This window comes from Acipenser ruthenus, chromosome 24 (genome assembly GCF_902713425.1).
Source record: "Acipenser ruthenus chromosome 24, fAciRut3.2 maternal haplotype, whole genome shotgun sequence".
Taxonomy (NCBI): domain Eukaryota; kingdom Metazoa; phylum Chordata; class Actinopteri; order Acipenseriformes; family Acipenseridae; genus Acipenser; species Acipenser ruthenus.
The window spans coordinates 6,257,299-6,281,724 of NC_081212.1; the positions used below are offsets into that span (position 1 = coordinate 6,257,299).

The following is a 24,426-nucleotide window of genomic DNA, read 5'->3' on the forward strand; positions in this document are numbered from 1 at the left end:
AGCCATCTGGTACACATTCTCTGCCGATACACTTTACTGTTTATGAATGGTTTGTCCTTAGATACCATTATTATTATTATTGCGTGCATGCAACTAATACTACCTATGGTAACATAAAACAAACTGGTTAGCCAACCAAGTCAAGGTTCTTATGGGTGCAGCTAATGTTTTAGTAAACACCCTGTTGGAATCACGCGTATATGTAATTGTTTTTGTGTTAAATTGAACAGAATCGTGCTTCAGTACAGATGATATTTCTGCTTGCATCCAGCTGTCTGTACTTACATGTGGCGTGCATGTGGGTCCTCCCTGGTTATCACTCCTTCTTTCTCCATGAGCATCTGCCGAAAGGTGCCCACCTTCTGCCTGATTTCTTCTTCTGAATACCTGGGGCAGGGACAAGGAACACCACATATTCAAGTTACTGGTCTTATTTCTTTTTTTCAATTTGGAATCGCCAATTGTTTTTGTTTTACCCCATTTTCTCCCCAATTTGAAATGCCTAATTTTAAGCCTGGCTCACCGCTGCCACCCCCGCACTGACTCGGGCGAGACGAAGACAAACACACGCGTCCCCCGAAACGTGTGTCATCAGCCATCCGCTTCTTTTCACTCTGCAGGCCCGCCATGCAGCTACCTCAGAGCTACAGCGTTGGAGGACCTCGTAGTTCTGGACCGCAGGCGCCCGGCCAGTCTACAGGGGTCACTGGTGCGTGGTGAGCCAAGGACACTCTGGCCGACCTAAGTCCTCCCCACACCGGGCGGCCCTTAGCCAATTGCACACTGCCCCATGGGAATTCCCATCCACAGCCGGCAGTGGACTCGAACCGGCGACCTCCAGGCTATAAGGCACATCCTGCACGTGGAGTGCCTTTACTGGATGCGCCACTCAGGAGCCCACTGGTCTTATTTGTTTTGTTGTTTTTGTAGAATGGTATAAAAGTCAATACACCAGTATCTAAATCTAAACCCCCAGAGCAGTTTCAGTACTACTATAGTACAGCAACACAAAGCTGAACCACTATAGTGGTTTACCATTGTACATTTAAAACACTTTTTCATATTCTCTGTGATTTACCATTATTTTAATATGCTGTATCTTTAAGCAGGGGTGTATTTAGTTCATATAAAACCATATAAACCACACTGAAAACTGGTCAGTTAATGGCTTAATGGTGAAAGCAATTAAGTGAAGACTAATTACTCCTGGGATAATGTTTATGGGGGCATATGATATATGATATGAAGAAAACAGACTGGCACCATGAGCAAAAAAAAACCCAAAATGAAATCAGCAGCTGAAAAGCTTCCAAGAGAAAACACTATAAATAATAGTTTGTTTATTTATAAATGTAATGTGCTTATAAATGCTTTAGCAAACAAGCAGTCTGTTTTTATGAACAAAAACCGTGCCTATCCTTGCTATTTTGCTCCCTGTTTTCTGTGAACCTGTGATATCACAGCAATTAAAATCGATCCCTGTCCTATCTATATGCTTTGTGACAAACGCTCTGTCCACATAAAAATGCACCATTGTGTGCCTGGGTTTTTTGTAACAGAAAATGGTGTGTTCTATAACACTGGTCTATCTTTGCAGTTGACATTTTATGCTAGGAACCCCCCTCAAGGAATGACTAGACCTTTCCCGCTCTTATTTTGACAGCTCTTTTCTGCGATGCTTAAGAAAACATGTTACAAGTTCTCTTACTAAAAGTCATTTTTCAAATTGAGCTGACTATCCAATCTCACAGTGTTCAAATGCAGAATTAATTTTGTCCGCAAGAGAGAGAGAGAGAAAAAAAAAAAGATGAACACAGAGCTAGATTTATTGATTGGAAAATGACTTCTCAAACTGCAAGGACAACACCGAGGTGACACCTAAACAGGAGCTTGTAATAAAATGTAACTGAACAATTTTCATGCAGCAGAGCAGTGTGTGACAATAATGGTACTGATCAAAAGATAAACTGACAGCTGCCACAGCATAGTCCAATGTACATGGATACATTTATTCTAAAGCCTGCTAAAAGGTGACAGGTAGAGAGCTGAATATTTTTTTACACATTTCTCCCCTCACTGAAAGGCCTTGATAATAATTATAACCCAAGTGTGTGGGTGTCCTAAGGCAAAGGAATTTCCATAAATCGATAGCCAGCAGCTCCTCAAAAACCAAACGTGTCACTAAAACTAGCCAGCCATGCAGAGATTTATTTGCTTCAAAGGGGGATTCAGACCAGAACAAATTAGAGCAGAAAAAGACACAAACAATTAATTATCAAGTAAGATACATTGATTTAGGTTCTGTGTAGAATAGGGAACACAAAAAATAGTAATAAATAAATAATAAATTAAAAAATAAATAGTGGGGAAACAACTTGGTTGTGGACAGTAAAAAAATAATGTACAGTACGTAGCGAGTAATAGGTTTTTGAAAATTGCCATAATTGAACAGATACCACTTTCAAGTGTCCTTGGTCACTTCACCTGGAGAGTGAAACTGTCCACACCCTTTCAGGGCCTGATTTCCTGTCACTATTACTAACCAGCTGCATCCCCTATTGACAGGCATGCTTTGCAGTCAGTACCATGCTTTGACTCCAAAGACACTGCTGGGGTTGATGTTAAACAGTAGCAGACGTCCTGAAATGAAGGGAAGCAAACTGAGAGCTTTCTTTAACCTATGTAGTGTAGTACCAGTCATCATGTTATAAACTGAAAATACACGTTTACTAAAATGTGTTTCTTTCAAAACTATACATTTAAGACCTAATATACCTCAATTGTGTGCCGAGCTCATGCTCTATTCAATATTCCCAGCCGAAGTTCCCCAAGGTGTTTCAGTATTGCATGCATATTTTCGCGTGAAACATCTGTTTTGTAGTGTTCTGATAAATGGTATTATTCTTGACATATATTTGAGAGATATGCTTAAACACCCTCTGCGCGACAAAGCCTTTTCAGAAGTCATTTAAATTTATTGCAGGTTTCTGATAAGGTCGGCTATTTACCAGACACCTTCACTGCCAGCAAGGAGAAAACAAAAAACTGTACATTGCATTTCTCTGCTTCTAGTCCTCTGAGCTTACAATGTTGTCTTTGTTGAAACACTAAACATACCAATAAAAATAGAAAATGCAGAACTGTGTGTTAAAAAGATGTAACTTGCACATAAAATGTGTAGTTTGAACACAAAATAAAAAGTCTGAAGTGGGGATGTGCTTAGACTTGAGTACATTTCCATAACAGCAGCAGGTGCTGTACACTGCATATACTGTGCTATGGCTATATTTAGATTAAGAATATAGTCGCGTGGTCTGCTGACTAAGTCCCAGTACGGGTCTATGAAGTTCTGTCCAACACAAATTTCCTGACCAATTCTCAAGCCTTCTAGTTCCCCTTCCTTGTTCCTCAGGGCCCCTCTGTAGTTGCCACCCTGTTCTTAGTTGGTCAAGCATTTCATTTTCCTTTCACACACACAAAAAAAAAAGCACTTTGGAGCATAAATCTGACCCATAAACAACATGATTTTCCTGATGGTTGCCTTGTCACAGTAATCACAGTTTGGATGCAAGGTGAATTGATCTCAGTGGCCAAGAAACCGAAGAGGTGCGTGAGCAGACGGGTTAGCTGATTTTATGCATAATTGACCCATAGGATGCATTTCAAGACTGAACCCTACTGCAAGAGCCAAGCTGTACCTACAGTAAAAGCACCAGATCGCAGTCTAGCTAATTAACACTCACTCACTCCTGCACTGTAATCTAATTTCATATGTAATTCCAACAACCGCCACAAGGTGAGGTAAGTTTATTAAAGAAAATAATTGCACTCCAGTGCCTGTCTGCCTGTAAGCCTTCCCTTAGAAAAAGGTAATATTGGGATCTCATTCACATGTAGCTCAAAGGGAAATAAGGCTTACATTCTTCATGCAGCATTGAGTCCCAATTGAATGGGCATGCTCCTCTACTGTTGTACCCTATAGCATCAGATACTGTAGCCTACAGCATGTAGTGAATACCTTTAATTGGGTGTTTAATATAGTGTAATATATGGGAGCGGGCAGCAAAATTTGTCTAATTCAATTTCACTGTAAATGCTGGAATTTTTCAATAGAAAAAGGAAATCTGCACCCAAACCTATTATAGGTACATTCAAATATGTTTTATGGCTCTTCTTGTAATAGTTTCTTTTCTTGCCAAAAAGAGCCATTGCATGGTACAAAGAGCTCATTAATCCACGTTAGTTCCAAGCTATGTATCCATATAATTAAACATAAATTGCTAATTGAAAGAAAAAACGTATTTTACTTCAGTTTATGTCAATAAACACGAAAGCAATTCAAGCACCAGTGTGCCAGTACTGTACATCTTATGTTAAATACTTTAAAAGCTTTTAGTGAATCACCAATACATTACACTTAATATAATTCAATATCCAGAGTTCTGGACATAACCTTGTTTTTTTTTAATGATGTGAAGATAAAATGTGACAGGGCTCAGCCATCAAATCTAAAACAGCAGCACAAAAGTCTAGTATGTTTGTGATTTAATAAGAGCCTGGTTTCTGCGTGGTTGTCCCAGTGGCCCCCATGTTGTTACTGCTGACTGGGAGTAGAGGAGATTCAAAGGCATGATTCTCCAATCTCTGACAGTGCTGCGGTCTCTGGAGGATTTCAAAGAGGCATCTCGCGTAATGAAGGCAGCCGAAGAAAAATCACTACCCACAGCCAGGCTGAGCCAGGAGAAATTTATTTCAGCAGCGAAAAAAAAAAAACAAGCCTATGCAAAAAAATTTAAATAAAAAGTGCTGGAATTGCTTCACCCAAAGTGCGTTGCAAATAAAGATTACATAGCTTTGAGAAAACAAACCCTCCGCTGGCTTTGACATTAAAGAAACACATAATACTATTATACTCTACAACAACAACTTTTTTCCAGAAAGCACAATGTAATTTTTTAAGCTTGCGTCATTTTTTTATAGCATGAATGGAGATAAATCACCTAAAGGGCAATGGCAACACAAGGGCACCTACAATGGTATGAGCCAGTATATAAATGGACACAATTTAATTTATACCAGCGGAATCACAATAATATGAACCAATACACTGCACTGCCATGGTACCAAATCAATTTCATACAGTGTGCTCCTGTATCAGGATCAATGTTGGTAATGCTGAACGATGTCTTCATAATTTGGTGATATTAGAACGATTCTATCTAGTAATAGCTCTTACCATTACAGCTTGCCTTGTGCTAATTACTACAAAAACAACACATCCCCAGAACTCCAGCATATTGTGTATAAATGTCCTGGACTGTAATCGGTTTTACTTTAGATCATGTCCATAATACAGTTTTGTTTTGTGGGTGATTTCTCAGAAACCACAAAGCCAATCCCCCTTTCATCTCTCTCTCCGGTGTCTGCTTTCCTCTGGTAATTGTTCTAACTGCCTGTCTGTTTATTCTGCACGTTGTGGTAATAACATGGCTTCCCATTCTGTTTACTGAAGCTTGCAGTGGGATGGCTTGTCAACAATGGGACACCACCTCTTTCAGGTGCCAGGTCCCAACACGTGCTGGAGCTCCCATTACTGCCTGCTGTTTGCACGCAGCTTTCCTCAATCTTATTGTATCAAAGAACCAGAACTTGCACTGTACTTCATTTTTGGTTTCTTCAAACATCTCCCTGATAGTTTCAATCCCAGTGGGCAGGTCTGACAGACTTTGACAGGACAGATAGTACAGTAGGTGTTTGGTTGAAAAGTGCTTCCTTGCCTTTTAATATGTATACCTCATGCACCTTTATTAGGCTGCAGCTTTAGATTGCAAGAACACCATGCATGCCACCAGATCCTTGCAGTGATGTAGTTTACAACATCCTGCCAAGAACAGAGGCTGTAATTCAAGCGAATGAAAACCACAGTGACCAGCACATTGACTGAAACCTCTGGAAAGTTATGACAATCTGGAGCACATCCTTGTGGCCAACACTACATTTAATGTATGTTCTGCACTGTAGACTAATCTCAATTCCAGCACTGTCCACATCAACAGCAAACTCCTGGACTTTAATTTGAGGATTATGGAAAAATATTCTTTGGTTATTTGGTAGAGAAGTAAATGACAGCAGATATGCAGCAAATAAGTTCAGCTGCCCCCGAGAATGTGTAATGCTAGCTGTCCATTGTCTTTGAATTCCATATTCCAGCACAGGTAGATTCCAATACCCTTAAGAACTACGGAATGCTTATAGCAAGAAACCTGCATCTCAATGCATGCCCTCCACCACCAGGAAGGATCACATTCTAGTGTTCTTTGCACATGAGGAAGTTGTAGGAATTCTGGCTATTGCTTTACGTGAGGACAGTGATGACCTAAATCATTCATATCACGTCTCAACAGTAGGAACATATTTTGAAAATGCCATCGAGTTAAAAAAAAAACAACTCAACATTACAGCACAGCACCTGCAAGTTTTCACAGAACAAATGAAAGACCGCTGTCATTTGTCATTTACTGGGACTACAGAAGTACTTAAGGAAGCAGAATAATTCTGTCAGTTATTTGCTGGTGATTGGCAGAACAAATGAATATTAATCATACAAATTCCCTGTCCTGATAGGGACATGAAACACATAAAGAAACGTTATTAGGAAAACCGGCCAGCCATCTCAAACATGACCTGTGACTGAATGACTGTCAAAATTGTATCAAAGTCGAGATATATATATATATATATATACATATATATATATATATATATATATATATATTATTGGAGTAAAAAAAAAAAGAGAGAGAGAGAGGTTAGATTGAATTTGATTGAAACAAGGCCTTGTAATGATTACTAAATAATCTGCAGCCACAGTCAGGATACCAAAAACAAGGCCAGGGGCAGTGGTAAACTAGTTAAGATGAGGAAACACAAAGCCACTTCATGGCTTGGAACGTGCTGACTCATTTGGCAGAGCACTCAGACTGGAAGATATAAAGCAGGCTTCCAATTTGTGATCCCAATACACTTACAATCTACCTGGGCAGTAATCACTATGGCTGCCCTTATTTAAAAGAAGCCCCCTTTAGGTTAACCAGGGACATATGTCCAGAGCGTTACTTTGAGTCTTTAAACCATGTAAATATTACAGCATGAGAAGCAAACACCACCAGAGTGCTGAAGAGAAATTGGATTGGATTACTTACTGTAGCTGGTTGTTTGATTCTAGTTCTGTAAAATGAACAGACTTTTTTTTTTAAAAATCTGATTTATTTAAATGTGGCCCACAAAAAGAAGAATGGCTTCAAACAGCACTTCCATTGTTTTTCATTTTACTGTCCACCTTTCATGAGGTTTGCAGTGATTCTCAGTGGTTCTTATTGCAATGTTTCTCAAGGTGTTACTGTATGAGTTCAGAAGCTGCTCTTCGGTTCTAGAAAGCATCTGTAACACAGCTACTGTGAAGTAGGGTTCCTCCTGGATTGCTGGTAACAGCACAGTAGCTAAGCACTAAGAGGCCCTGGCTCATACATATGTCAGTAACACTTTACACCGTGTCTCCAATTGCTGTGTATTTACATAGTAGTTACTTGGTAAATACATGTGAACTTACACATCATTACAATGTTACTATGCATAGTTACAATGTACTTCATGTGTGAATATATATGCAAGTACTGAATTGTATCAGAAAAGGGTTTGTGTTAGGGGGGTTGGGGTTAGGGTTAGGGTTATATCGTGTAAAAAGATGTACGTGGTAAATGACTGGAAACTAGAATCGAAGATAAAACACAGACTACATTAAAATGAAAAACAAAATGCATACTATTACATATTAAGCATCAAGTGTCAAGTCTGTGTTGGAGCAGGTGTAGGGTTTGTGACCATTCTTTGAAAATTGGAAAACGGTAAACAAACTGTAAGAAGACGTACCCTTGTTCCTCCATCATCTCCTGGAGCTCCATGCATTTCAGCTCCACCCTCCTCTTCCGTTCGTGATCCAGGATTTCCCTGTGGGCCTTCTTCACCAACACAGGTTCCATTGCCCTGGCCTCCTCCTCCTCCTCCTCGGGTTTGGAGTGGATGGCGGACGCTCCTGGCTGAGCGAAGCCGTTGGCATTCTCCTGAGGAGAGGGCACCCTCACCCCATCGTACATGGCCTCCGCCTGGCTCCCAGCACTCTCTGGAAGAAACAAAACCCAGACACATTTGTTAAGCATGACAGAAGCCCCATCCCTCCTGACAGAAACACTAATCATGTCTGCTACATTCAATCTGACATCTTAATGGAGGATGAACTAGTCCAGTCTGCTTCCCTTCTAATTGAAATGTCCCCAAATACTAGATTGAAATTATACTGAAGGCAGCAATGAAACCATTGCATGACAATGGCACGCTTGTTACACTGATAAGTCATCGATATCAGACTAATGGCATGTAGTGTTTGTTCTGTTGGGTCTATCCTAATACACTGAAGTTTGATCACCAAAAAGTATTGCTAAGGGCTTACTACTAGACTGGTATTGGTGTCTTATCCAATGTAAGCCCATCTGACTCTTTTCACTTGTCTCCTGAAGTTCTTAAATCAGTTTTGTACAGTGATATAAAAATGCACGTAAAAATGCTAAAATGAGCTAACATATTTAAAAAAAAACGTTTCCACTAGAAGTAGTTTCTTTTGGTATTTCTACATTTAGTGTTTATAGCTATGGATCATATCTTATCCCCTTTACTTGTCTTTGAGTGCTTTATGCTGTTACAGTCGTGTAAGCACATTGTCATTCCAGAGGGAAGTTGAAACAGTCTTGCGGGATGAGGGGACTAAACCATGCGTTAAAAACTTCCATTTAAAAGAGAAAACCATTACATGAAATAGAACATGATACCATTTGTTACGTCGGTTCAAATAGACATGGAGAGTTTTTGGCCACCCTTTGAAACTGGGAGAGCATGGTTATGGTTCAGTAAAAGCAGTAATGGCTGACGAAGATTCATTTAACAATAAAGGCCACAGCTGGAAGTGAACCAAGTTTCCAAGTATAGCCCAGTGAAGCTGTTTCACTAATGAGGTTATCATTCATGAGGATGTCAGCGCATTACATCAATGCCGTTACAGACGTTAAACGCCTCAAAAGATTTCATAGATACAAACAAACAAGAAAACAAATAGTATGTGCTCATAGTAACGTATAGACTGTCTCTCCTCTTACTCTGTCAAAGTCACACAAAAATAGAAATAACAATGCTGCCTCAAAGTTTTTAAACAGAGCTCCACCAACTCAATAACCACTGGACTGTGTGACATTACAAATGAAAACATAACAGATTTAATCACGCACATACGCCAATCATTACACATTCTCATTTGTTCTTGAAGGCCTGTGAAGCAAGCGCTTCACATGTGAAACAAATTAATCATTTAATTACCCCTTTAATTGAGTTCATTAGAATTAAAAGGAAATGACAAATGAGATGAAACGGTTACATCACCATATTCCATTGTAGTTTTTAAACATATCTCCCTTACTATGCTTGATAACAGAAGTGGAGGTCAATAGGTCCATAGCATTCAAAGGTTCCAAATGTGTTCCAAGTAATTCAAAACTCACCAATTTTGTTTTACAAACATAAAAAATGGATACAAAAATTAGCTGGTTGTCTATAGAATACAAAGTCCTAGTATATAAAGCACTTTTTTACACAGAGAGTTATAAATGCATGGACTAGCCTACCAGGTGAAGTAGTCGGATCTAAAACACTGGGAACATTAAAATAAAAGACTAGATTCTGTGCTTTTAAATTAGTTCCCCCCAGTAGTGGAAAATCAAGGACGAGCCTCGATGGGCCGAATGGCCTTTTCTCATTCTCAAACTTTTCATATAAAAAGCTTTTAAAATATCAATATTCAAGGATAAACATTACTAAGGACTTTAAAGTGATAACCCAATCAATGGCAGCAATCTCCTCTGCTAATTACATTGATTCACCAACTGTGTGCTTTAGGCAGGGAATGAAAAAAATAATATCTCTTAATGGGGAAGGATCTTTTGTTACCGACAACCCAAATGATATTAATTTACGCTATATACAGTATAGACGCCGTAGAATAGAACAAAACTAGAACAAAACTAATTTGTAGTCTTCAAATTACTGTAACCCAAGACAGCCAGATCCATTGAGAAGGTGTAGTGGATGAAGAAACAGCCTTCCTGAGTAGAACCGTTTATAGAGACAGGAAGTTACGAAACATCTCTCTGAATTTTTTACATTTGTTAGTAAGCAGCCAATTTAGTTTCAAACTATTCGGTACCATGGTATGTGGCTGGTAGGTGATCCACAATGCCAGCTCACATAACCAACCCTTTCTATATACAGTAGTGTGCTCAGATAATAGTAAGGTCAAAAGACCAGCAGAAAGAACTGAACTGCCTGGGAATATTCAATATAGGAATGTGACGGGGTACCCACCCCTCGTGCATATTCATTTATGTATGTATATATTTGTATTGTAGTATTATTGTATGTATTTGCGGGCCAGCGGACGAAACCGTCCGTCACTGTTGTTTGAGACCGGCGAAAAGCCAGTCTCGTAAAATGTGGTTGGCATGTATGGGTTTGAATCCCCATCCCGAGTAGCTTGTGGGAATGTGGCTGGAGCCTCAATAAGGTAATTGTTTAATGGGTAATTAAGGGTCCACTCCGGGCTCAGAGTTTAGGAGAGTTTTAGAGGAGTAAGAGCGAGGGAAAGAGCGAATGCTACCAAGTGAGCGAACCACAGTACTCGTTTTGATAATAAGCATTATTATTGTGCGTGTGACTTTGGCCAATGTGCCCTTTGCCTTGGTGTCAGTGTTTTGTTTAAATCTTTTATTTTGAATTGAAATATGAGCGCAGCCGTGCCATTTTGCCCCTTACCATTTGTGTTTCTGTTTCATTTCCTGGTCAGACGTCACTCCTGCAGACCTCACAGCCACAAGGAATTACAACTACTGCAAATGTAACCCGTATATCGATGAGTGCATAACGTACACTAGTGTGCAAATATGTTCAAACACATCAAGATGTGCCATGAATATCCACTATATACCAACCTGCATGAAAACCTCTGGGGTGAGAATTTCAATTCTCAGTCAGTAATCGGTGATATAGAAACAATAGGCATTCGTGTGTGAAAATGTTAGACCTCTTTGTGCTTTAATTAGGCATCTTAAACAACTTCTAAAAAGTCTCCTGAATTTTACCATTTGTGGCTATGTGTTCCTTTTCTATAACTATTTTAAATGAATTGCATGTGTGGCCTATTAAAGTCATGAATTAAATTAGACACTAATTTGCCTATGTTGACAGTTTTCCAAGATGTTCAGTTCCAGTGTTTGCTTTCATATGCACAACAAATCAAAACAACAGAAGCAATGGGGTGTTCTAATACATTTACACACTCCTGTACATTTCAGAAATGGCAAACACCCCTGAAGACAACTACAGATCGCTCAACAAGAGTTGGGTAGAGACTGCAGAGTTGAAGATGAAGGCTTCAGAGTTCTATGAAAGCAAAAAAATAATAATTTACTAAAGAACCCAAGAACTTTGTGCGTCAACAGTAAGCATGGAGTTACACATCGTTTTCAAGTACTGAAAATCTTTGTGTGTTTTGTGTAGACCCCAGAATCAACTCTGTAGTAATGGTGAAGACACCTGATGGCCTTCTTGTTTGGTATGTGGTCAAAACACAAAAGCTTTAAAACAGGGGGGTCCAATCCTGGTCCTGGAGGGCTGGTGTCCCTCTTGGTAATAAATGGTCCAATCAAGTAATTTAGGACACAGTTGGAACAAAAACCAGGCGGGACACCGGCCCTCCAGGACCAGGATTGGAGACCCCTGCTTTAAAATGACCTGAAATGGAGAGTAAAGTTCCACTCAGTTTGAAAACCCAGGATAACTTTTTAAAAGCTTTTACAAACAGTGAAGGAGAAATGGGTTATTGAAAAACTAGTCAGCTATTCAAAACTATTCAAGTGCAAACATTTCGATTAAACCTGAAATCATTTAACCTTGGGGGTTATTGTTTTGAAGAACACCACACTGTATCTTTGTTGTACAGATTCCAGCTCTGTTGCAGGGAATACTTCTTGTCTATTGAAATTGCCTGTGAAAAACAAGTGTTCAACCTTGAACATCAGAAAACACATACAAAGACTCTGCGAGCTATTCCAAGTTTTTTTTTTCAACACCTCACTGTTTTGGAGAACAAATTCCCTGCTGTTTTGTTCAGCTTTCTCTACAGGTTTAACAAGGCTCTGAATCAGACAGTGTCATTTCCCCTGCCACAGGTTCCTATCTGGACGTGATTTTTCATCAATTGCTAACACAACACATTTTATTTTCTATTTTCTCAAGCTGTTTTCATTCAGTGCCCCGTTCAGAGTTCATCTCCCCCAAGTGCTGGGAAAGCACGAGCTAACCAGGTTTTATTGTAATTAGCAGTAAACACGGCATTATTATTTACTGTTGCCTCACGAGCAGTGTAAGATAATAAGACTGTGCTTGCCTCCTGTGGTCTTCACTGCCACTGTGTGAACCTACTGGCAAAAAACCAGCATATCACAATGATGTCCAGATGCCAGTTATTAAGAAGGGGAAATGTCTGCAACAAGAAATTTGTGCATCAAAAACAAATCACAATTACAGAAGGAATGGGGTGGTCTAATACATTTGCACACGACTGTTTGTATTCATGCTATTGTGATAACAATGGCACGGTCGAGAAACTGCTGTGTGGAGAAAAGATTTGATTACGGACGCACATAACGGGATTTTAAACAGAAATGATCAACCATTATGAAAATGTAATTAGTGGCTGGCACAGGTACACACAAAACCTTTGTAAAACGAACCAAAACCTGTCCTGGGAATTGTTTTTGCTGTTAAGTGATGCCTTCACACAACCACCATCCGACATACTGTGGCCCAGTCCAGTCACATGTAGATTATTACTATCTGATTGCACTGTCAGTTTCGTTTGTTACACAGGCTTGGATTTAAGATCTGGTGTGTTTAGATTGTCGCTTAACTGCGTCCGTAGCTGTACAAACCCTGATAACTGAACCTTTCTTTCATACCCGTATACATAAATCTAATAGATAATAAAATAAAATACTACACTGTCTGTCTGCAGTAAAGTGTGGGGAGGTGCAGACTGGAGCTCTCTACAGAGTATCAGGTGAAGGGCGCATTACAGCATCAAGGACAGAGGTTAACAGTCGGGGGTTGAAACTGTATCTATAATGAAAAGCAAAGAAGCAAGAGGATTAAACATTAGAGACCACTACTTCTTTGTTTTTAAATGTACAATCATCCTGATTTACGATAAAGCGGAGCAGGAGCAGGATCCTGATTAAAGGACGTTATATACATGTGATGATTCTATTACAGGAGCAGAAAACACACACACACAGAGGGGCTTGACTTGCCAGCACGAGGCTGAATGTGAATGATAGAAACAGAGAGTAGAACAGCCATATAATTCTCATTAATGTGTAGACAATGGCTGTGAGATTATGTAACAGCCATTTTATAGCACTTAACATCCATTATAAACCACTTCTCTGATGTATTTGTGTTGCAATGCTAATCTGACACTGCTTGCTGATAAAAACTCTTCATATTCTCCATGAGCATAGAGCATTGGAAGATACTTGATTAGTAGCTTTTGTAACTTTTTATTTTTCATTTTATTTTTATATTTAGCACTACCAAGCATTTAGAGGAACCTAAGGTATAAATTATTAAATTGAGACATATTTCATGTGTTTTAAGTAAAATAAAAATATGTTCACAGTTATTTAAGAACCTTCAATCCTGCTTGAAGAACTGTATTTTTTTTTTAAATTTAGTAGTTTCCAATTTTTTTTTATTATTTTCTCCCAATTTAGAATATCCAATTATTTTTAGGCTCAGCTCACCACTACCACCCCCGCGCTGACTCGGGAGTGGTGAAGACGAACACACGCTGTCCTCCGAAGCATGTGCCGTCAGCTGACCGCTTCTTTTCACACTGCAGACTCACCATGCAGCCACCTCAGAGCTACAGCGTCGGAGGACAAGCTAAGCCCTCCCCACCCCCGGGCGGCGCTCTGCCAATTGTGCGCCGCCCCCTGGGAGCTCCTGTCCATGGTCAGCAATGGAATAGCCTGGACTTGAACCGAGACGTCCAGGCTATAGGGCGCATCCTGCACTCCACGCGGAGCGCCTTTACCGGATGCGCCACTCGGGAGCCCCAAGAACTGTATTTTTACTTTAAAAACGTGTATATGTGGTGGTCCAATTAAATCCTGGACACAAAGCATAATTTATCAAAATACCTCACAATTTTCATGCAACTACAAAGCACATGTGGGGAAATGTTAATTTGAATACAATTAATGAATCAGTAAAGAGGAAGTAGCTTTAAATGCCATTTCAAGTTCTTTTTTTACACTGTATGGAGTTTGCAATCCCTCTGAGTGGCTGTGGATTCTCTTCAGTATTGAGTTATTATCATTTCTCTTTGGATTTGAGCATGTCCGGATAGTCCAATGTGATGAACACTGAACAGCCTTCCTCATCCCAAAACACATGACCATGTGACCTTTCAAGTCTGCCTGCCCAAATGATAATAATTCACAAATGGAAGCCAGCCAGTGACCCGCATTACTTATAAAAAAAAAAAAAAAAACAACACAAAACACGGTATGAGTGATGAAGAGCCACTCAGAATAACTGCACCTGTCATAACAATGTAAGGGGACACCTTGTGCACTGGCATTGTTCCCATCTACTGCAAGCATCTTTCAGGCTCAAAAAAACAATGAGGTCTATGCTCTACTGCAGACTCAGCTACGAGAATAGCCGATACTCTCTTCACACTCCCTTTATAATACACTACCATCACAATTTACCTTAGTGTGGATAGGTTATTAGTTTCTTTATTAGGGAATATGGAAAAGCTCAAGCTGCCACTGCTTCTAGTGCTCTGTGGATGCTATCATTAAAAATGTGATTTAGGTTGGGTTTACCAGCACAGCGTGAAAAGTAATGAGTTAATAACAAGGCATAAAGACTCTTGACTTGAGCAATCTTCCTTCACATAAAGAAGGCTCTCCCCCTGGATCGAATCTGATTACTCACTGTAAAAAAACATTAAGGGGTATTAGACAATCCCATGGTCAATTCTTTAGACAGGGAGAAGTGAAAATCGATGTTCTAGCATGCTCAGAAAGCACATGTGCAGCCGAACATCAACGCCAGAGAACATAGGGGTTTTCAAGGTCAAAACAGTCTGGTTTAGCATCGGCATTGTGTGTTCCCTATATAATATTTCTTGATTTGGTGCTCTTGACAGATGGGCAGAACTGGAGACTGAATGTTTTTTGTCTGTTCTGAAGAACAGAGCCATTGTCAGACTTGCTCTTGCTTACAGTATCCCTCAAGGGTGTTTTAGCCTGACCCAGACAAGACCGGACAGGGTTGATCGGTCACTGTAATAAACAGGGAAGGAAATCAGAGGCTTTCAATATATAGCATGACTGAGTTCTTATAGAAATGGAATCCTTGACATGTGCAGTACAGGTGCTGCAGCTCCCTGTTGTCAGTTTCATACATCGTGCACACAGATGTGATATACCTGTATGGACAGTAAGCAGGTGCTTTGAAATCACAAATTGTTGTGCAGATTATAATTATTGAGGAACAGTCACTCGTCCCTCTAGAGCACCTTAAAGACGTGAAATCAGTACCATCCTGACTTCCCATGGTGGCCCACGATCCTATTGACAGTGTTATGGCGGGTGATTTTCTCCATTCCTGTAAATGTCATTGAGGGCTCAGATGGTGCCTCGAGCACACATCACACCCTGGGACCTGTGTAGGTGTGACATCTTTCAATTACACAGGCTGACTGTCACTCTAGGGTAAAAAAGAATCACAGTGGTTCAATTCCAACACTTGGGTCATAGCACTTTTTTTTTTTTTGTAATTTCAAAGTGTTATCGCACAGCTGGAATTGCTACATTTAGCCGTGACTCAGAATGAAAGACTACCCATTATCTTAAATTGTTCAGCTATAATGGCATTCTTTAATGATAAAGGAGTAATAACCTTCATCATCCATGCGAGGCAGCCCAGGATCAGCGCTTCTCTGAAATCTGAAACCTTTCTGAACCTTTTCTTATTGGAACTGTTGTTGAATAGCCTCAGTGTCTAAACTGCCCCCAACAGAAGCCTATTCACAATTCCTGTCAATAAAACCTGACAGGAAAGGAGTGGGTCTTCAATACTATTAAGTCCCTGTTGTCTGTTAATAAATATTTTAATTGTGTTCATCTGAAATGTCATGATGCGCTTGTGGGCTTCCTTCAGTTCAAGGGCCATTTCTTTAGGCCATTCCTGACAGATTTTCCACCACTAATGTTAATTGCATTTGCTAACACTTTAACTACCACTACAGGGTACAGAACACTATTGGCGAGTATTATGTTTTTGTAAGCCATAGGTTTGAATTGTGATGAGAGAGGAGGAGATGGGGGGTGGGAAGATCTACACCAGACTCAATGGTAAAACTAGTCTTGTTTGCCTCTTGGGTAGATTAAGGAGCATATTGCAAGACTAGGCATCTCCCATGGCCACCACAATTCCCAGATCTCAATCCAGTTGATCATTTTGGGATAAACTTAAACATCGTCATCATGATCCTCTGCCTACCACCCTGCAGAACTTTGCTTGAAATATTAATGACTGAATGGGTTAACAACCACCTTCCAGCACCTTGTGGAGTCTTTGCCATGTCGTGTCAAGGCTGTGATCAGGGCAAACGGTGACCCAACACTACATGAGGTAAAGGTCCTAATAAAATGGCCAGGCAGTTTTCCCTACATCTTTTCTCTCCCTGGTGTTCAGAGTTGTGTTGTGCTGAATATTCACTGAGTATCTGTACACCAGCTCCATCTGTGCAGTGCAATCTATACAGACAGGCATGACTGGAGGTCTGTGAGTCAGTGCCGTGGAATTAGTGAGGAAGAAACAGACAATTTTGTCAAACAAGCACAGTGAATGTTGTGGGAACTCTTTCAACACTGCAGGCCTCTGACAGGTCCAGCAGAAATTACTCCACTCAAAATGGCAGACTGTTAGTGCAGTCCAGAAAAAAAAAACACACACACACAAACATGCCTAGCACAATTTGCCATGTGTTTCTTGTTCCAGTGAAAAACCTCTGAGCTATTTTACTCAATATCTCGAGTATTTGTCAGCTGTCATTGCTTATGAAGGCTCGAGGAGAGGAGTTGAAACATTCTGAAAATTATACCTTGAAACACCAAAGGCATAGATGACACAGATAGTGAAATCTAAACAGACATGCATTGTGAAATCGAACAGACACGCATAGTGAAATCTAACAGGCATAGATAGTGAAATCGAACAGACACAGATAGTGCTTGGAGGAGCAGAAAACAGCATTTCAATTAATCTGTCCTCAATATAACAGAACTGTGCCCCTCTTCAAGAGGAAAGCTGAGCTCTTGACATGCTGGATTCACTCTCATAGTGTTTAGACGGGCTGTATGCAGGAAAGTATAGGAACATACGTTGATATACCAAGTACCGTACACACTGGAGACCTTACAATTGATGTCTTCTCAATTATGGAAATGGTTTTATTTAGCTTTCCTGCTGGCAGTGGCATTTTTTAAAAGGTTTGTAAACACAAAACACAAAACATTTATCTGTTTGACTTTTTTAAAGGAGAGCCTGTCCATTTTATAAAACTAACCGATGCCACCCAAGGTCTTTTAAACACACTTGAAGAACTTCACATGGAGTTTTTCTCATTTAAAAAATAGGAGTAAATTATACTCTGAGGTAAATGGTTTGTAAGTAGTGGACCTCGGTTTACAGTTGAGTGTTTAAAGTTAAGGATTGTTAAAAAAAGAAAAACTGCTTGAAATTTTTAGACACCCCCTTGACAGTTGCCTGGTACAATACAATACAATATGAACTTGCAATTTTAAAGCACCCCTCCTATAGACATCCCAGTGTGCTTTACATAAAAATAATTATGTATTAAAGAGACTAATGCTAACTAATGTCCATAAACTAGCTAGGTCAAAAAAAAAAATCTTAAACTGAGATTTAAAAACAATTAAATCTGCATCTCTAATACTCAGAGGAATATAATTCCACATACAAGGGGCATTATAACTAAAAGCTCCAGTTGACTTCATCCAGACGTTATAAGGACTACAAGCAGACCAGCATCCTGAGATCACACAACACGAGCAGGGGGTCAGAGAGGAAAGGTCAAAAGACAATGCCTTGCATGTTAACATAATCTTCAAATCAATCCTAAACCAACTGATGTAAAGATTTTAAGACCGGTGTAATACACAGATGGAGTTCAGATTGAGTCAAAACCTTTGCTGCAGCATTCTGAATAAACTAAAGTACTGAGCATTACTGTAAAACAAAGCCCCCTGACCACATCCTAGCAACATACCTTTAGCGCCTGTGTCACTTTCACACTGGGTACAGAAAAGAAGCAATGCAACTCAGATTCTAATGAGCTGTAACTACATTCTATTTTAAAAAATGCAGCACAGTTGTTTTTTCACACCCCAGATGCACCAGGAGAATGCTGCAAATGAGAAAGTGTAATGCTATCAAGAAAGCTGTCTTGGTATGTGAACAGCAGATGACAATTTGGAAGTGGCTGACAGCCAGGAATTGAAAAGCTCCTTATTATTTCGTAGCAATGGCGTTGTTATGGGTTATGGTTCAGCAATGATCACAACAAGAGGCTTTCTATCAGTCACACCTCACATACCAGAACTCAGCTTCCCACTGAAACAGCAAGTCAACCAAGATTAAATCATAACATTAACATATTTTAGCAGAGGCAATTACCGTGGCAACACTCTGCAAACAACCTTACTAAAAACTGCAGCTTATGATTCCCCAGCCGATAAATATAATGTGAGGTGACAGGAATAAACAGGTATGAGACCAAATGCTGCAATTATATGCATCATAGAAATATAAATAGGTATTAATATCTATCTATTAATATCTCTTTAAAAATATGAACATTATTTTAATTATCAAGCCACCTCACAAGTGCAGTGGTATCCATTTACTATCAGTGCAGTATTACTGTGTGGAGCGATTTTCTTAATTCTACCCCAAAAACCTGTTTATGCAATGGTGACTCGAAAAATGATACCACCTTGTATGTGAAACCAGTTTTCATTGAGATTAATCCTCCAATGAGCCATTGCAGTTACTCTGCGCACCTGGATTTTAAACCGTCTCCAATCAAGCCTGTTTGCTACTGCATCTCAGGAGATGTCAGCTTCCCGCAGAGATCACACAGGTAAAGCTACAATGTGACAATACTTTGAAAGGTCTTCCAGATGGATGTGTGGTAGAGGGTATCCAGCAGTCCCACTGCAGCCAGTACCAGACGGCTCTGTGGTGCGGTGTCGTTGTTTCGAAATGAACAGAACTGTCTATGCCCTATTCACCAGCTGGCTTGGAAGACGCTAGGCAAACACTCCCAAACTCCCAGAATAATTGCAGCAAGATATTTCTCATATTGTGTTAATTCCTCATGGACTTGGAGATACTGATTCAATAAAAAAAAAAAAGAAAGACGCGGGGGACAGGGTGGAGGGTTAATAATACAAATTTCGGATCTGAAAGACCTGTGAAATCTTTCGAAACTGTTTCAACGAGAAGACTTCTAGTTTTAGTATTATTTCTGAGTTGATTGAGATACATGCCATGGTTGGATTGAAAAGCACGTTTTTGTTGTGCTTTTTTAGACATGTGCGGAAATGTTCAACAAAGGAAAACACCTTTTAAAGGATGCATTTGCAATGTGGGTCTTACATTCAGGGATTTAAGGCTGCTAATCATGTCGATCACTAAGGGAAATAGGCACCGGTAGAGACCTCTGCAGTCACTTAAAGGAAGAACACAGGCAACGGCAATATACAAAAATGGGTTAGTGTAATAACAGTGCAATGAGAGCAGACTTTAATGAGAAGCATCCCCAAGGCAGCAAGCATTACATCCCTGCCTCTGTCAAGGTAATGTCACTGATTCATTCAATTGTGTGATTACCCACTTTACCCAGTAAGGGTTCCTGCCACACTAAAACTAATGGAAAATGTCAGTAACTGTGTTCAAGATTGTCATACTGCGAGATAGGAAAGGAAGGAACCCTTTTGAGATGGAGATCGCTGTTCATGTATTAAGATATTTTCCTTCCCTTTTACATCTCCAGGTGATCTCAATCGCCCATAAAAACATGCAGAATCTGTTTGCCCTGCAGAAGCTCAATTAATTACTGGCAGATCGTTCTTCTTAACAATCAAACCGATCTTATAACCTGACCAGGTTTAGTATAGATAAAGAAGGCAGCAGGATCTTTCTGTAAGTAGCATTATGGCTTGCAGGTACTGTATTTATTTGTACCTTTGCATCAAACGTCTATGAAGTTGAAGGAGAGGGGCAATGTTTTATTAAAAGATGTTCATGGTGACTCATTGAGAAAGGTGGTAATTGTATGTTGCTTTATGCTATTGTCACAGAAAAAAGACCATAGTGAACAGAATATATGTAGGAAAAACTGTAACATTTCTAAGCAAAGATGTTCACAGCAGTGTGGGATATGTAAGGAATAGGCCAGGCAGACTTTAAGAAGTAGCGAAGGCAACTGAACATATACATCAAATAGCCATTTCATAGCTCTGATGGGCTTTATTCAGGTGCGGTAAAGGAGCTGGAATTGTAGGATGAAAATGTATTTGGAATCATATGAGAGTATAATATAATGTTAAACCAGTTTACTGAAGGAGATGTGTGTATAAGTAGAACTTAGGTTTAAAATGATTGAAGAGATACAGCATGTGCAGAAATGAATGGAATGAAATACGATAACGAATTAACCATATAACCATTTAACCTTGTAAAAGAGATTGGTTAGTGGCCGGTTGCACTTGAATGGAGAAACAGCTAAAGGGCTCAATTCTATTGATAATGAGTAAGATGACAAAAACAAACTGGCATCACATACAGCATGTCTTAAAGCCCATATGGTACAAATACCAGACATGGAGGAGAAACAGACAGAGAAGCCTCTAATACCTCCTGGATCATCGTGGACCATCACTGAATCAGTCTGAGGGCTCTCTCCAGGGGTTCACATTATCTGATCCATTGCTTACCTCTGGTAATACTAGTGGAATGTATTGTATCTAAGCATTCTGTAATGTGGGTGTTTGGAACTAATACATGGTAGAATTTGAAACATGGTCTGGTCTCATCCCTATAGCGTAACAATTCCATGTTTACCTTAATTCATGAACATTACAGAATGAATTCTATATATTAGTTACTGTATGTGCATGCTATGTATCACTTTACTACTGTATATATTGCCCATACATTTTCCTCCTGTATTACAGCATGCTATCATGGGCACAAACAAACACAAAACTGGTAAAGGGTACACATCAAACTACAGGTAAATTAATTACACTGTAGCTACTTTGTTACGTGATGCTGTACATGCAGATACAACACAATGATATGATCACAATCACAGAAGTGCATGCAGTTGTACAATGATACCTACAGTGTACCTATACTGTATGAAGCACACCCAATACAATAGCATCAGGATCTTTCATTGCTATATTATTAAAATGCACCCCGATCTGCTGCTCTCCTGACTCTGAACTCACACAATCCAGCCTGCAGTCTGATCGGACTGGCTTCTCACAGCAGCACTGAAAGAGTGAGGTACACAATCCAAGCCATCAATAATGCACTGATCCTCTAGTGGTTTAGCTGGACTGACACAGGGACAGACGCCTCTTATTAACTCAGCTGCTCCAGTAATATCTACTAGAAATCCTAACAACTGCCAGAGCTGGTTCTGCATTTCTAATAGCGCGCAGAACTGCAACACAGATAAACCTTCAAAAATGAATAATGGAGCAATAAACTTTAATCTATGTTTTGTCTTTGTAAAAGATCCCATGATGGTACCACAAACTATAGCTGTAGCAGCAGCATCATAACCTTTGATTTAATTCAGCTCTGGGAAGGACTGGCAGTACCATTACAGTAGAATACAATTTTAATTGCTACCATATTATATGGCGTTTTGAGAAAATGTGGGTTTATAATATCTGTATGTAAAATGACAGCATCTGTAGCAACCTTTTTTTTTAGTTTGATAAAAAATACAAACTTCATCCAATTAACAGGTAACCAATCAATGGAATGCTCCTGACTTCACCAGCTCCACGTTGCTGTGGTTATTCATTGACACCCACACACTTCACTACATAAATCCTGGGGATTCTTCCAACACACCACATCATCCTTGTCTCTGATTTCCTTATCTAGATTAAATGATAGATTGTTACTCTTTTGCATATCACACAGCATCTGCAAATCTGTGTTTAACGTTCTCTCTTTCAAGCCAGACTAGGTAGAATGTATTCTAGCTGAAACATGTTGTCTACAGTACTTGACCTTCTGAGTTGTACTTTATAATTCATGATTAAGAGGAAGTAGCTTCAAAAGTAATTTCATTGTACTGTTTTTACCATTCCTCACTCCTGTCTCCTTTCCCAGAGGCTTGTAAATGTTACACCATGATGCTGTTAGACTCCAACAACAGGCAACTTGGAATAGCATCAAAAATCTTTAAAACTCACGCCACATTGAAAACTGAATGTAAAACACAATATTGTTATGTATTACTAAATGAACCTTGCAATAACAAAACAATGAATCATATTTAAAGCTGCGTTGGATGTGGCAGGACCATCGTGACTGAAACTGACTTGCAACAGGGAGATGCACCTTTTATATATTACAGAATACAATGACTGGAATCTCATTTGCATAAGAAATGTAAATGAATGTGCTGCAAACGTGAAATACTGTATCATAGATTTTATTTTAAACTGGAATTGGTTTGGATTGCAATAACAGGCACTGAAAATTAATTATTAGAACATTATGGCTTTAGATTAATTATCACGAGGGCTAATATTGGGGTTTATTTTAATGATAGAAACAGTGGCAGATCTGGAAGCTGCTAGAGACTGGAATATGCTGGCAGATGTTGGTCAACGGCTTATTTTTCCACCTGAGATTGCCACCACTAACCTTCGACCAGATATTGTCTTGTGGTCTGGATCAGCACGCCTTGTTCACCTGGTAGAGTTAACAGTGCCATGGGAGGACGCTGTAGATGAGGCGTATGAGAGGAAGAAACTGCGGTATGCTCAACTAGCCACTGAAGCGGAACAGCGAGGATGGAGAGTTCGGGTTTATCCAGTGGAAGTGGGTTGTCGAGGATTTGTGGCACACTCTACAACCCGGTTTCTCAGAGACGTCGGATTCAGTGGCCAAGAGTTGCGTCGCACAGTGAAGAACTTATCTGAAGCAGCAGAGAGGAGCAGCAACTGGCTGTGGTTGAGACGGAAAGATTCTGGCTGGGGACAGGTAAGTAAGCTGGGCTGAGTTGAGTGGGGGACGGAGGGGGGTGATGCTGGGACGCCAGAATCACCGTCGAGCCCTCTTGAGGTGTCGTGGGCTAGTCGACAAAACACTGAGGATGGAAGGTGCCCACTTGAAAACCCCAGAGATGTACCCTACTTAGCTCAATCCAGACGGTTGTCATGCTGATGCGCTGGGGAGGCCGCACTTTGGTTGATCCCCGGAGCCAGCATCGCAGCCGTTGTGTGTGCTGATGCGCCAGGGAGGCAAAATAAGCTGATCCCTGGAGCCAGCATTACACTTCAGCCATTAACACCAGACAGAAGGATATCTACATCATCATATGGAAGGAAACGTAAATGGATGGAGACGCATATGGATCACATTAGTTTACTGTAAAGCTACGTCTTAGTTGGTGCTTATCTTGGCGAGAGCCGAGTTCAAATCAGCATGAAGTTTTAACATCTACTCTCGTGTAATGGAAATCATAAATCTGACCTGATTTTGCTATATTTCTATGTATAAGTTTGCCAATAAGTCAACCCTGGAGTAAAAGATCAGCTGGATTAATACAGAGTTTAAGAGCGGCGGTATTTAGATCATTAAAATAGACCCCCATATGAGCACCCTGTCTCAGATGGTTCAACACTTAATTAAAAATAATATGACTTACCTATTTGTAGATAGATTGCTGTTTGACCTTTAGCCACAAGCAGCCTTCTGTTTTCACCCCTGAAAAAAATGTAAAGCACCACATTAAACCATTAACCCAATCATATACATAACATAACGAGCCAAGACAAAGATATTTCATTATTGCTACGATCATCTGTATTGAGGACTAGGGATTGAGAGTGATGAGCTGGCAAATTACAA

The 24,426-nt window shown here is 39.9% G+C and overlaps 1 protein-coding gene across 5 annotated transcripts in view; it reads right to left on the reverse strand.

Moving 5' to 3' along the window:
- Positions 1 to 24,426, reverse strand: part of LOC117429908 (serine/arginine repetitive matrix protein 3-like) — an 80,316-nt gene that overhangs the window by 36,813 nt on the left and 19,077 nt on the right. For 4 of the 5 annotated variants that reach the window (XR_009308390.1, XR_009308391.1, XM_058998219.1 and 1 more), the window contains exons 2-4: positions 24,224 to 24,282; positions 7,930 to 8,179; positions 286 to 387 (exon numbers count right to left, since the gene is read on the reverse strand). Coding sequence is in view for 3 of the 5 variants with exons in the window: in XM_058998219.1 (XP_058854202.1) it covers positions 286 to 387; positions 7,930 to 8,153 (326 nt within the window). In the remaining 2 variants the exon portion in view is untranslated. The remainder of the gene's footprint in view (positions 1 to 285; positions 388 to 7,929; positions 8,180 to 24,223; positions 24,283 to 24,426) is intronic. The other variant, XM_058998220.1, reaches the window with a different exon arrangement.